The 15,523-nt window shown below is 43.7% G+C and overlaps 1 protein-coding gene across 1 annotated transcript; it reads left to right on the plus strand.

The window, feature by feature from the left end:
- Positions 1 to 7,359: 7,359 nt before the first annotated feature.
- Positions 7,360 to 11,478, plus strand: LOC136355206 (uncharacterized). The gene is made up of 3 exons (XM_066307604.1): positions 7,360 to 7,672; positions 8,687 to 9,340; positions 11,189 to 11,478. The coding sequence occupies exons 1-3, from the start codon at positions 7,360 to 7,362 to the stop codon at positions 11,476 to 11,478; spliced, it is 1,257 nt and encodes a 418-aa protein (XP_066163701.1).
- Positions 11,479 to 15,523: the final 4,045 nt, after the last annotated feature.

The raw sequence follows: 15,523 nt of genomic DNA on the forward strand, positions 1-15,523 counted from the left end.
GCTGCTGACCTTGTCCAACTACGACCAACTGCATATCATGAAACTTCCCCAATGCAGTTAGTACGTGAAAATCCTCCAAGTATTTCCCATTTGTGTAAGTTCGGTTGTGCTGTATACATACCGATCTGACCACCACAGCGTACCGCTATGGGCCCACACAGGAAAGTGAGGATCTATGTGGGATTCAAATCTCGGTCGATCATAATGTATTTAGAACCCTTAACAGGTGATCTATTTACTGCCTGGTTCGCTGACTCTATCTTTGATGAGGAACATTTCCCGGCATTAGGGGGAGACTTCAAGTACCAGAAAGAATGCCAGAAAATTGATTGGGATGCCCAAGGTATTCCAGCCTCAGACCCACATACTACTGAAACTGAACTTCAAGTTCAGAAAATTATACATTTGAAAAGACTTGCAAATAACCTACCAGATGCATTTACCAATTATAAAGGTGTGACTAAATCTTTCATTCCCGCTCAGAATGCGCCAGAAAGAGTGGAGGTACCAAATAAAACCACTCAACTTCCACTCACTAAAAAGATAGGAAGAAGTATGGCCACTCAGCGAGAAACAATTGCTAATAAGCAAAGAAAGACGGTAGATGCAAACCAACCTTTAGTTGGTACACACCAAATTGATACTATATATCAAGCAGATCGTGATAGTCTGCAACCTAGCTCGGTGGTGCACAATGCTGAGACTAGAAATTCGGAAGACCATAGACACATTGTTTCGGGAGATCACGATGAGTCTATAAGGGTTGATGAAATTGTCATCAACTACTTTGAAACTAGTGAATCTTTTGATAGAAGAGCTTCAATTGTCGACATTAATTTTTCTGAACAAATTGCTGATTACCTCCAAGTTGATCCAGAACCTAGGTCTATAAAAGAGTGCCAAAAGCGCTCTGACTGGAACAAATGGAAGGACGCAATTGACGCATAATTAGCCTCGCTTTACAAAAGAGATGTATTCTCGGCTGTAATGCCTACTCCTCGTGGTATCTTTCCTGTGGGATACAAATGGGTTTTCGTCCGGAAACGGAATGAAAACAACGAGGTGGTGAGATATAAAGCAAGGCTTGTAGCACATGGTTTTACGCAAAAACCTGGCATTGATTTCAACGAAACTTACTCTCCAATTATGAGTGGTATAACTTTCCGATATTTAATATCATTGGTAGTACAAAATCGTCTATTTATGCAGTTGATGGACGTAGTGACAGCATATCTTTATGGGTCACTTGATTCTGATATTTACATGAAGGTTCCTGATGGAATCGACATCCCGACTCAGAAGGTAAATCGTAACATGTATTGTTTTAAGTTGCAGAAGTCACTTTATGGCTTAAAACAATCGGGCAGGATGTGGTACAACCGATTAAGTGAATTCCTTTCACTAAAGGGATACACTAAAAATGATGATTGCCTGTGCGTCTTTATCAAAAAGTCCCCCACAGGATTTTGTATTATCTCGGTATATGTCGATGATCTCAACATCATTGGCAATATACAAGATATTAATGAAGCACGTTATCATTTAAAGACGGAATTTGAGATGAAGGATTTGGGTCAAACCAAATTTTGCTTAGGTCTATAACTTGAGCATTTACCTTCTGGAATCCTTGTGCACCAAAGTGCATATACCCAGAAAAATTTGGAAAAATTTAATATGGACAAGTCATATCCTTCCAAAACCCCTATGGTGGTTCGATCTCTAGACGTGGAGAAAGATCCATTTCGACCAAAGGATGATGGTGAGGATGTGCTTGGACCTGATTTTCCATATCTTAGTGCTATTGACGCACTCATGTATCTTGCAAATAGTACGAGGCCGGATATTGCTTTCTCGGTAAATCTATTAGCAAGATACAGCGCTGCTCCTACCAAACGCCATTGGACTGGAGTTAAGAATGTCTTTCAATATCTTAATGGCACAAGAGATCTTGGACTTTTCTTTAAAAAGAACCAGGATTCGACTTTAATTGGGTATACTGACGCTGGCTATCTATCTGATCCCCACAACGCCAGATCACAAACAGGATTCGTATTTTTACAATGTGGAACTGCTATTTCATGGAAGTCTTCTAAACAGACTCTGGTAGCCACTTCCACAAATCATTTTAAAATAATTGCATTATATGAGGCATCACGTGAATGTGTATGGCTTCGCAGGATGGTTAACCACATATTAACATCTTGTGGTATTGGTTCATTAGAATCACCTACCATTATCTATGAAGATAATGCCGCTTGTGTTGTTCAGATGGAAACTGGTTATATTAAGAGCAACATAACTAAGCATATTGCTTCTAAATTATTTTATCCTCATGAGCTTCAGCAACATGGAGAGATAAACATCTTGCAAACTAAGTCATGTGATAATCTTGCTGATTTATTCACAAAATCTCTGCCATACTCCACATTCTTTAAATGTGTCGAATGAATTGGTATGAGACGACTTAAAAATTTGCAGGATTCAGGGGGAGTATCTTCCTCTGGAAAATAACCTATTTTCGTCATATTATACTCTTTTTCCTTTGTATGAGTTTTACCCTTTAGGTTTTCTCATCCAAAGTTTTTAACAAGTTAATGTCAACATAAGTTATATGTCTTATCATTTGGCTTTTCCATACTGGTGTTTTTACTAAATGATAACTATAGACATTATACTATTTCTGGATCATACTATGAGCTTTACTCATTAAGATCTAAAAATAGTCAATGATATATCACGGTTCTCTCCTTATTTTTCCCATTGGGTTTTTGAGGAGTTCTATGTGATGTATTTAATATACTAACTATAATTATTTCTAAGATTATCTTTACAGATATCTGGAACAATAAGTGAGCAATGATCACAGGTTGATTCGATCAAGGGGGAGTGTTAAGAAACTACGGGTGATCTCATCCACCCAAAGAAATAGGAACAACGGTTCCTAATCTAACCAGTAGAGAAGAGGAGATCGCTCCTCTCTCTCCCTTTGGCGTCCCTCTCGACAACCGACGCGATGTTCCCAAACATCGCATCCACTGCGGTTGATACCGCTTCACATTGTATAAATGTACTGTTGATCAATGAGAAATCGATCTATTCGCTCTATTGTGTTCAATTCTCTCTCTCGCTCAATCAATTCTATCCACATTCAACAAAATTTATGCTATTTAAATACTCTCTCCGTCCCAAAATATAAGTATTTTTTGATTCTGACATGGTCTCCGAGATACTGCATTGCCCAACAATATCTATAAAAGCAAGATGTTTTAAATAAAAAAAGGTTACATATTATGATAGTTTGTTTAATGATAAATCTAGTAACATCAATTTTATATGATTGATCTTTTTTTTTGCTATTAATAGTCAAAGTTGAAAATGTTTGACTTATCACTATGCTAAAAATGCTTATATTTTGGGATGGATGGAGTAGCTGAAACCGCTCGATGCGGGAAGAGTTATGACGAGTAAAGATCTCTACCTGCACATCCATTGTCTAGTGTCTAGCTGATATTTTAGAGGAAAATATATTTGTTAATGTTTGCCTCCACCGTGTAAAATGCCAGATCAAGAACTTCTCTGAAGACAAGACAAGTGACATAGAAATTCTTGATCTGCTAGGCATGATGTATTGTTCCCATTCATTCGATTTACCTTGTATATATATTATTGTCTAGAAAAAAAACAAATCATGTGTCGTATTTCCCCCTTGATTTTAAGGTCAAAAACTTGTGCGTGTCTCATGAAATCCTTATACCGAAGTGTTCGACTTAGCCGGTCCATATATGAAGGCAAATGATGCTCGATATCATACATAAGTAACAAACTGATGTGGATGAAACCATAACAATTTAACAAACCATAATAATTGGAAACTTGGTGTGTTTTACCTGCACAAGAAGCTAAGAATCATAAACTAGTTTATGTGCAGCTACATGGAAATGATAATAATTTTACTTGACACATGTATGGAACTAGCAAAAGGGCGTACTCATCAATATCACTTCCGAGACATCCTTGAAATTGATGCTGACATTGGCTACTCATTAACTTGATCTTCATTCACCGTACAAAGCATTAATCAGGGATGCAGCTACATATATATAGCAGTTCTACAATGATCCATTCTTGTAGTAAGAATGAAAGTTTCTTTTGTGTGCTTCGACCGCTTCCTTGTAAGCTTGCCTAGAGAACAACTAGGCTCCCCTCATCAACATCAGTTGTTACGGGAGAGGTAGCATCAACACTTGAGTTGTCGGTGTTTTGTTAGCCTGATACCTACCATTCCCCATTTCTATTCTACACCAGTCCACTCTTAACCAAACTCATATTTTCATTCTCTCGTCTAACAGGGTGGAAATTTAGAATGATGATGAGGAAGAAGAGAGTGGAATTTCACAATTGAACAGATGACAATAACTATTCTCTAGTTCTCTGTTTTATATGTGTCTACCTTGGCCCCGAGATATATGTGTAGATGCTTATGTGCTATTTATAGCTAGGTACACTACTAGGAAAATCATTTTCCCAGACAGCCAAAAATTGTTTTCCCAGGCAGGGGGAAGGCCCAGCGGCCCATCTACAAAAATTATTTTCGCAGGCGGCATCTCCATCTTCACAACCGCTATAGCCACCCGCCTGTAATAATATTTTGGGCGAAAAAAAAAAGTCGCCACCACCCCCACCCGCACCCACCCTACCCACCTCCGGCCACGCCGCCGCCGCAACCCTCCCACCACCGGCCGGATCTAGGGTTAGGGTTTTGGGAGCGAGAGGAAGATGGAGAGGGAGAGGAAGGGCAGGTGAGGAGAGGCCACTGCAGGGCCGCCACCACCACCCTCCCTTCGGCTAGATCTGGGAGGGAGGGCGCCCTCCCCCTCCCCCTCCCCCCTTCGGCTAGATCTAGGAGGGAGGGGACGGGAGCTGCATGTCACACCCTAAAAATCCCAAATATATAAATTGTTGTTTAATTGGAATTATTAGAAATAATTTTAAAAGCCTAGAAGAAAAGATCTAATTTTAATAATAAATTCCAATATAAAAGTGGGCTAGATAAAATTTTATTAAATACTTTACTTGATTCTGTAGTTCCTAGATTTTTCTGGGATTTATTTGAGTCAAGGAAGTATTTTTAATAAATGGAATTGCATTTCATGAATAATTTAAATTGAAAAAGGTTTTAAAAGTCTTCTTTTTGGCTTTGGGCCGAAAGTCGGCCCAAAACCTCCCTCTCTCTCTCCCCGGCCCAAGTCGGCCCACAGCCGCGCGCAGCCGCCGCTCGCGCTCTCTCTCCCGCTGACAGGTGGGGCCCACCTGTCAGGCCCGTCGTCTACCTCGCGCCGCCCGGCTGCGCCCTAGCCGCCCGAGCCGCCGTCGCCTCCTTCCAAATTCCATCGCCCCTTTCCTTCTCCAGCCAAATCGATTGAGGGGAAATGATCCCCGGGATCCCCTCTATCTTTTCTCTTTTGGAATCGTCGTCCAATTTCGTTTGGAAATAGCCGGATTCGATCTCGAATCGGATTCGTGTCTCTCTCTCCCGAACCCTAACTTTCCATCGCCGTCGCCGGTCGCCATGGGCCTCCGTCGCCACCCTCTAGCCCCTATTTAAGGACCCCCGGGACCTCCTCTCTCCGCCGCCACCCTCGCTTTAGCCCGCCACCGCCTGTAGCGCCGCCTCCGAGAGAACCCGTGCGCCACCGTCGCCGCCGCTTGTCCAGCCGTGCGCCGCCGTCGCTCCGGTCGTCGCCGTCGCTCGGGAAGGCCGCTGTTGGGATCGCCAAGTCATCGCCGTCCTCGTCCCGCCCTCCGTTTCCGCCGAGGATCACCGGAGCACCGCCGTCGTCGTCGACCCGATCGTCGCCGCCGCTTCATCCTCATCGCCGTCGCCGTCCGGTTGCCGTCCGCCGTCGTTTGGGTCACCGGTGAGTTCGCCGTGTCGCCCTCTACGCGTAGATGCCCTCCGTTTGCGCCGCCGCACCATCGTTCGCCGGCAAGCGTGCGAGGCCGAGTCGCCGCTGGTGATGACGTCACCGCTGACGTCGTCGTCGTTGTTTCCCCGTAGACCGCGGTAGATCAAGTTGATCTCGGCCGTCCGTTTTGGATAGGATAGATCTCGGCCGTTCGTTCCGTAGACCGCCGCCGTGCACCCGGTCCACCGTGAGCCGAGCCCGATGACGCAATAATTCCTTTTTCCTTTTCAAAAATAATTCTATATTGCGTCATAATTCAATTAAAATCTATATAAATGATTTAATCCGATTTAATCTTTAAAAATTCATAACTAATTCATCTTAGCTCGGATTTAGTTGGTTCAAGTCTCTATTTTTTTCTAAAATTGAGATCTACATGTTAAAAATATCCACATGTACTGTTCATACTTGTTTATGTGCTGTTTTGGTGATTTTGCTCTTTTTTCCTTAGATTCCGACATTCCCGGAGAGTCCGATTTCGCAGGAGAAGAATTTGAAGAGTTCCAAGGCCAGCAAGGCAAGTCACACAGATCCCAAACAACCCTTTGAGCATGTTGATCCCGTTTAAAGCTATTGTTTCTATTCAACCCTTTGAGTAATAATTGTACTCTATTATCAATTTGTTATTGTGTGCCTCGGCTGATTCCTGGACGAGGGTTTATACACATGTAAGCGTTTGGAATTTTGGATAGAAATTCCAGGCGTGAAAAGTTGGTATCAGAGCCTCCTTGACCCTAGGTTTTGCCAAACGGTTACCCATAGAAGCCCTCTAAAACTATTGAAAAAGTAGAACTATTCTCCCCTCTTTCTCTTTTAATTAAACCAAGCTAATGGCACATGCAGTTTATAGTCCCTTTAATTGTTCTCATTCAAAATTTATTTATTATTCCTGTGTTATTAGTACTGTACATCTATTACTGTACTAATGGCCCATTTACCAGCAAAGGTTTTACAACAATGTTTTATTTAATCTTGTTGCAATGTAATAAACTTAGCATGTTGATTTTATTTCATTTCTTTTGAAACCTGTTATTCAAAAGTGCAAAATTTGTGATCCTGTTTTCAACTGTTTCAACTTATCTTGCAAGATTGGTTTACTTTATTTATTTACCTTTCACTTTGATTTCTAACTTTATTCAAATTAATCCAAAAACCTGTGCTATTAATTGGATAAATGTCTTAACTCCCTCCTTTCACTTGTCTTTAGATGCCGCGCTACAAGCCTGAGTACTTGTTTGGTACTGAGGGATTTGTCCAGGAGTTGCGTACGATGTCCTTCGCCATAGGATTTGGGACTGCTCCTTTGTATGCCCAGATTCCTCATGATCGTGATGAAGAGAAGTGCTGTATCAAAGTCACCTTGAACAGTAATCGTGAAGATATCCCATCGGTGATGTTCGAGGCTGGAGGGGGAAGCTACATTCATGCTTGTCAGGAGGTGGCAAGGATCACCATAGGAGAGCTCCGAGAAAGCTACAATGATCAGTTGGCCGACACTGAGTATCGCTACCATCCTCGTCAACCCCAGGGAAACGACCGTGGTAGCTATCTTGAACCTGCAGGGATTGAGAATGATGCTACCACCAGACATTTGGTTGAGATGCTGTGGGCCATGGATGAGACCCGCGTTGAGATTGTGTTAGCAGCTCAAGATCGCGAAGACCGGAATCGTGGTAAGATTTGCAAGCTGGAGGACAAGGTGGATCGTTTGGAGAAGGAACTAGCCGCGTTGAAGGGAGAAGCACCACCACAAAAGGCCAGGGTTCGTCTTACCGCAAGGAAGGGAGCTCTTTTTGTCCCTCGCTACCAGTTGGCGCCTAAGGTTCGTGTGGTGGAAAAAGAAGCTGCCCCAGCCCCAGCGGATCCTCCGGTTGTCAACGTAAGTGATGATGATGGAGAAGAGTCGAAGCGCACCCATTCCAAGGTCGAGTGGGGAGCTACTAAGGATGATGGGGACGAGCCGAACGAGCCTTCAATCAACTCCGATGCCCGGAAGACCTAAACGCTTTGTTAAGCTGTTGCCTTATATCGTTATGTTAGTTTGCTTGTTTAAATTTGGTTGTGTGTGTGGGCCTTGCATGTGGTTTACATCATTGGTGGGATGTAAACGCATGCGTTTGTTTGCTTTCAAGTGTTAGGAAGTTGGTGAGTTAAGTGGTGTGAGAGTCTTCAGTTTTGTAATAATGAAACTCAGTTAAGATCAATAAAAGTCAAGTTAGTAAAAGTTAATTCCCTGTCCTGAATAGTTTTTCCCCTGTTTCTCTTCTTCTGCTCCTGTCTATGCCAGATGGTGAATACTCGCAGCAATGAGAATGGCCCCAACCACAACAACAACAACGGAGAGAATCCCACGCTTGCCCAAGTCCTGGCTCAATAGGCACAGCTTATGAACATGATGATGCAGCAACTCCAGAACCAGCAAAACCAGGGAAACAACCATGCACCTCCCCAGAACAAGTTAGCAGAATTTCTTCGTGTGAGACCGCCTACTTTTTCTAGCACTACCAATCTAGTTGAGGCGGGCGATTGGCTGCACGCCATAGAAAAGTAGTTGGACCTGCTTCAGTGCACTGATCAAGAGAAAGTCTCCTTTGCTTCACATCACCTTCATGGCCCTGCCTCTGAGTGGTGGGATCACTTCCGTTTCAACAGGACTACTGCTGAACCAATCACTTGGCTTGAGTTCACCGCTGCTTTCCGGAAAACGCACATACCCTCAGGAGTTGTGTCTCTCAAGAAGGAGTTCAGGGTGCTCACTCAGGGATCTCGCTTTGTCACTAAATACTTGGATGAGTTCAATCGTCTGCCTCGCTATACTCCGGAAGATGTGTGCACCGATGAAGAGCGCCAAGAGAAATTCTTGGAAGGACTGAATGATGAGCTTTCTTACCCACTAATGACTGGGGATTATCATGATTTCCAGAAGTTGGTGGATAAGGCTATTCGCCAGGAGGACAAGTACAACCGTATGGAGAAGAAGAAACACCGGATTGCTCACTTCAAAGCTCAGCAGGGGAATAGTCAGAGGCCGCGTCTTGCTATGGGACCTCAGGCAGTGTCACAAGGAGGGTCTTCGTCTGTTGTTCGTCCGCAGCGTCAGTTATTCAACAACAATGCTAGCAACAACAATCGCAGCCAAGCTCCACGTCCTGTTGCAACTCCAACTCAGCATCAGCCTGCCAAGAGGGAGCAAGGGAACAAGCCAGGAGTGTGCTTTAATTGTGGTGAACCAGGACATTACTCTGACAAGTGTCCGAAGCCCCGCCGCGTGAAGATTGTCCCTGCCCAGAACAACTCCTCCGCACCAGCGTCAAAGGCTCATGTCAATCATGTGGCTGCTGCAGAAGCTCAAAGTGCTCCAGATGTGATTTTGGGTACGTTCCCTGTTAACTCAGTTCCTGCAACAGTGCTTTTCGATTCTGGTGCTACACATTCCTTTTTATCTATGAGTTTTGCGGGAAATCATGGGATGGAGGTAGAAGATCTTAGACGTCCTTTGATGGTTAGTACCCCGAGTAACCAAGCACTCTCATCGCAACGTAGCCCCTCCGTCAGAATAGAGATTCAGGGTGTACCATTTCTGGCCAACCTTATTCTGTTAGAATCCAAAGACCTTGATGTCATCCTAGGGATGGACTGGTTAGCCAAATATAATGGTGTGATAGACTGTACCAATAGAAAAGTAACTCTCACCAGCAATGACGGTCAAGTTGTAACTGTTCATTCATTGCCTTACGGGCCTTTAAGGTCAAGTCTGAACCAAATAACTTTGGAAGAGATTCCCATAGTACGGGAGTACCCAGATGTGTTCCTGGATGATTTACCTGGTATGCCGCCCAAGAGAGATATAGAATTCAGAATAGATCTGGTACCAGGAACAACTCCAATCCATAAGAGACCTTATAGAATGGCAGCCAACGAATTAGCAGAGGTCAAGAGGCAAGTAGATGATTTGCTTCAGAAAGGATACATCAGACCAAGCTCGTCTCCATGGGGAGCTCCGGTCATTTTTGTGGAAAAGAAAGATCATACCCAGAGGATGTGTGTGGACTATCGTGCACTAAATGATGTGACTATCAAGAATAAGTACCCTCTGCCTAGAATTGATGACTTGTTTGATCAGCTTAAAGATGCCACCGTTTTCTCCAAGATCGATCTTCGATCAAGGTATCACCAGTTGAGGATCAAAGAGGAAGATATACCTAAGACGGCTTTTACCACTCGGTATGGGTTGTTTGAATGTACTGTTATGTCTGTTGGACTTACCAATGCCCCCGCTTTCTTCATGAACTTGATGAATAAGGTGTTTATGGAATACCTAGACAAGTTCGTGGTAGTCTTTATTGATGACATTCTTATCTACTCCCGAACCAAAGAAGAGCATGAAGAACATCTTCGCCTTGCATTGGAGAAGCTACGAGAGCATCAATTGTATGCCAAGTTTAGCAAATGTGAATTTTGGTTGTCCGAAGTAAAGTTTCTTGGTCACGTCATCTCAGCCGGAGGAGTTGCCATTGATCCTAGTAATGTGGAATCCGTAACCAACTGGAAACAACCAAAGACAGTCTCAGAGATTCGTAGTTTCCTGGGTCTTGCAGGCTATTACCGGAGGTTTATAGAGAATTTCTCCAAGATTCCTAAGCCCATGACACGACTGCTTCAGAAAGACGTAAAGTACAAGTGGTCAGAAGAATGTGAGCAGAGTTTTCAAGAGCTGAAAAGTCGCTTAATATCAGCACCCATTTTGATTTTGCCTGATCCTAAGAAGGGTTTCCAAGTGTACTGCGACGCATCTAAGCTTGGGTTAGGTTGTGTTCTGATGCAAGATGGGAAGGTGGTTTCCTATGCATCTTGTCAGTTACGTCCGCATGAGAACTACCCTACTCATGATCTTGAGTTAGCTGCAGTGGTTCATGCGTTGAAGATTTGGCGTCATTATCTTTTCGGTACTCGTACAGAGGTGTACACGGATCACAAGAGTTTGAAGTATATCTTTACCCAGCCGAATCTGAACATGAGACAACGGAGATGGTTGGAATTGATTAAGGATTATGACATGGGAATTCATAATCACCACGGAAAGGCTAATGTTGTAGCAGATGCTCTCAGCAGGAAAGGCTATTGCAATGCTACGGAAGGACAACAGTTGCCATGGGAATTATGCAAGGAATTTGAAAGACTGAATTTGGGAATTGTCAGTAGAGGTTTTGTTGCAACTTTAGAAGCGAAGCCCACTCTCATTGACCAGGTTAGAGAAGCTCAAATCAATGATCCTGATATTCAAGAGATCAAGAAGAATATGAGAAGAGGAAAGGCTATCGGGTATTTGGAAGATGAGCAAGGAACCGTATGGTTGGGTGAGAGAATCTGTGTCCCAGAGAACAAGGAGTTGAAAGATGCAATTCTGAAGGAAGCTCACGACACTTTATACTCCATTTACCCTGGTAGTACCAAGATGTACCAAGATCTCAAGGAAAAATTTTGGTGGGCAAGTATGAAGTATGAAGTGTGAGATAGCAGAGTATGTAGCTGTGTGTGATGTTTGTCAGCGAGTCAAGGCAGAACATCAGAAACCCGCAGGTTTGTTGCAGCCTTTGAAGATACCAGAATGGAAGTGGGAGGAAATCGGTATGGATTTCATCACTGGTCTACCCAGAACGTCATCGGGCCATGACTCTATTTGGGTGATAGTCGACAGACTTACCAAAGTGGCTCATTTCATCCCGGTGAGGACAACATATTTCGGAAGCCGTTTGGCAGAATTGTATATGGCAAGGATTGTGTGTTTGCATGGCGTTCCTAAGAAAATAGTATCCGATCGAGGTAGCCAGTTTACTTCAAAGTTTTGGAAGAAGCTTCAGGAAGAGATGGGTTCCAAGTTGAACTTCAGTACCGCTTATCATCCGCAGATAGACGGACAAACCGAAAGGGTAAATCAGATTTTGGAAGACATGTTAAGAGCTTGTGCTTTAGACTTCGGTGGAAGTTGGGATAAGAATCTGCCTTACGCGGAATTCTCGTACAACAACAGTTATCAAGCTAGTCTTCAAATGGCTCCTTATGAAGCGTTGTATGGTCGGAAGTGCCGCACTCCGCTTTTGTGGGATCAAACGGGAGAACGTCAAGTTTTCGGGACTGATATTCTGAGGGAAGCAGAAGAGAAGGTAAAGATCATTCAAGAAAGATTGCGTATAGCTCAGTCTCGTCATAAGAGTTATGCCGACAATCGCCGCAGTGATTTAAGTTTTGAGGAAGGAGATCATGTGTACCTTCGTGTCACGCCTCTCCGAGGGGTTCATCGTTTCCACACCAAAGGAAAATTGGCACCACGTTTCGTGGGACCTTATAAGATTGTCAGTCAAAGAGGTGAGGTTGCTTATCAGTTGGAGTTACCTCAATCCTTGGCAGGTGTTCATAATGTGATCCATGTGTCAAAGTTGAAAAAGTGTTAAAGGGTACCTACTGAAGAAGCTAATCTTGAACAGATAGAAGTCCAAGAGGATCTGACATATGTTGAGAAACCAATCTGTATCCTAGAAACAGATGAGAGAAGAACAAGGAATCGAGTTATCCGTTTCTGTAAGGTCCAATGGAGTAATCACTCAGAGGAAGAATCTACTTGGGAACGAGAAGATGAATTAAAGTCAGCTCATCTGCATCTTTTCGCCAGTTCTTCCGAATCTCGAGGACGAGATCCTGTTTAAGGGGGTAGGTTTGTCACACCCTAAAAATCCCAAATATATAAATTGTTGTTTAATTGGAATTATTAGAAATAATTTTAAAAGCCTAGAAGAAAAGATCTAATTTTAAATAATAAATTCCAAAATAAAAGTGGGCTAGATAAAATTTTATTAAATACTTTACTTGATTCTATAGTTCCTAGATTTTTCTGGGATTTATTTGAGTCAAGGAAGTATTTTTAATAAATGGAATTGCATTTCATGAATAATTTAAATTGAAAAAGTTTTAAAAGTCTTCTTTTTGGCTTTGGGCCAAAAGTCGGCCCAAAACCTATCTCTCTCTCTCCCACCTGTCAGGCCCGTCACCTACCTCGCGCCGCCCGGCAGCGCCCTAGCTGCCCGAGCCGCCGCCGCCTCCTTCCAAATTCTGTCGCCCCTTTCCTTCTCTGGCCAAATCGATTGAGGGGAAATGATCCCCGGGATCCCCTCTATCTTTTCTCTTTTGGAATCGTCGTCCAATTTCGTTTGGAAATAGCCGGATTCGATCTCGAATCGGATTCGTCTCTCTCTCCCGAACCCTAACTTTCCATCGCTGTCGCCGGTCGCCATGGGCCTCCGTCGCCGCCCTCTAGCCCCTATTTAAGGACCCCCGGGACCTCCTCTCTCCGCCGCCACCATCGCCTTAGCCCGCCGCCGCCTGTAGCGCTGCCTCCGCTAGAACCCGTGCGCCGCAGTCGCTGCCGCTTGTCCAGCCGTGCGCCGCCGTCGCTCCGGTCGTCACCGTCGCTCGGGAAGGCCGCTGTTGGGATCGCCAAGTCGTCGCCGTCCTCGTCCCGCCCTCCGTTTCTGCCGAGGATTGCCGGAGCACTGCCGTCATCGTTGACCCGATCGTCGCCGCCGCTTCATCCTCGTCGCCGTCGCCGTCCGGTTGCCGTCCACCGTCGTTTGGGTCACCGGTGAGTTCGCCGCGTCGCCCTCTACGCGTAGATACCCTCCGTTTACGCCGCCGCGCCGTCATTCACCGGCGAGCGTGCGAGGCCGAGTCGCCGCCGGTGATGACGTCACCGCTGACGTCGTCGTCGTTGTTTCCCCGTAGACCGCGGTAGATCAAGTTGTCTCGGCCGTCCGTTTTGGATAGGATAGATCTCGGCCGTTCGTTCCGTAGACCGCCGCCGTGCACCCGGTCCACCGTGAGCCGAGCCCGATGACGCAATAATTCATTTTTCCTTTTCAAAAATAATTCTATATTGCGTCATAATTCAATTAAAATCTATATAAATGATTTAATCCGATTTAATCTTTAAAAATTCATAACTAATTCATCTTAGCTCGGATTTAGTTGGTTCAAGTCTCTAAATTTTTCTAAAATTGAGATCTACATGTTAAAAATATCCACATATACTGTTCATGCTTTTTTATGTGTTGTTTTGGTGATTTTGCTCTTTTCTGTTTAGATTCCGACATTCCCGGAGAGTCCGATTTCGCAGGAGAAGAATTTGAAGAGTTCCAAGGCCAGCAAGGCAGGTCACACAGATCCCAAACAACCCTTTGAGCATGTTGATCCCGTTTAAAGCTATTGTTTCTATTCAACTATTGCATTTATTTTCGAATGTCATTGGGTGGAGATAACCTATTGCTTTGTTATAGCCCTTTTGTTATTGATTACCTATTCTTTGTCACTTGGGTAATAATATGATTAGCTAGAACATTATATGGTTTTAGCTAAAGTGAATAGGATGCTTAGCCATGCTTAGAGACACTAGCTCATATAAATGGGATACTTATGATTCATTATTATTTAATCATGGTTTAATGATAGCTCACGATGGTTAATCTGATTGGTTAATTAATTAATTTGCCAACTAAAACCTGATAAAGGTGGGTTGTGAGCACATGGTTTTGATGGTCGTGCTCATGACAATTAAGGACCGGTTCACGATTTTCGGTTGTGAAACATTTACCGTGCCAACCACAAGCCAGCGTGGGCAACGGCTTTATTTTCTGTACAGTATGGTTCATTGTAGAGCAACAGACTGTGAAGTGGCGGAAATAAGCCCACGGGGGTCGCTGGGGAGTCCATGCCTTGTTTACAAGGGGGTGATTATGATCCGGGAACGGTGCACTGCTTTGAATTGTGTTATATAGAGGGTATTGTCACAATCTCTATTCGGGTACTTGTTAAGTATCGCGATGCATGGTTGACATGATGTTGAGGTTGTGTCTTGTGGGTACAGTGGTACACCTCTGGCCAGAGTAAAACTATTCGAATAGTCGTGCCCGCGGTGATGGGCGGGTTTAACAATGTCTTTCGTGATTAGTATTACACCTCTCACTATAATAAATGATGCTGTAATTGGTAATAATTTGTTTAGCTCCTGGTTTGGAATGGTATATTCCTGGTTTGCTGATAGAAGCCAGGATTGGTTGTTCAGAATGGTTGGGCCTATGCAACGGGTATGTTGTATAGCGTTGAATTAATATTGTTTAATTAATACTTTACTGTTTTATTAAATTCTGAAAGATTTATTAAATGCTATTTATGCAAAATGAGACTATATTATGCCATCCTTTGCTATCCTTTGCACTTGCATATTTGCTGCATGGCTTGCTGAGTATGTCATATACTCACCTTGCAATCATTCATCAGAGGAGGAGTTCTACAGTGATGCTGATGGTGTGGAGGATTAGGTGTAGCCTTGGTCAAGCTGCCTGTGGAATGGAGTCGTCTGCGCAGTTTATCTTATTTTCCGCTGCTTAGAACTTTATTGTTTGAGAGGAACTATCTACCTCTGTAATGACATTTTATTCGCTTATTAATTAGAGTAATAATTGTACTATATTATCAATTTGTTATTGTGTGCCTCGGCTGATTCCTAG

Source organism: Oryza sativa, chromosome 2 (assembly GCF_034140825.1).
Source record: "Oryza sativa Japonica Group chromosome 2, ASM3414082v1".
NCBI lineage: Eukaryota > Viridiplantae > Streptophyta > Magnoliopsida > Poales > Poaceae > Oryza > Oryza sativa.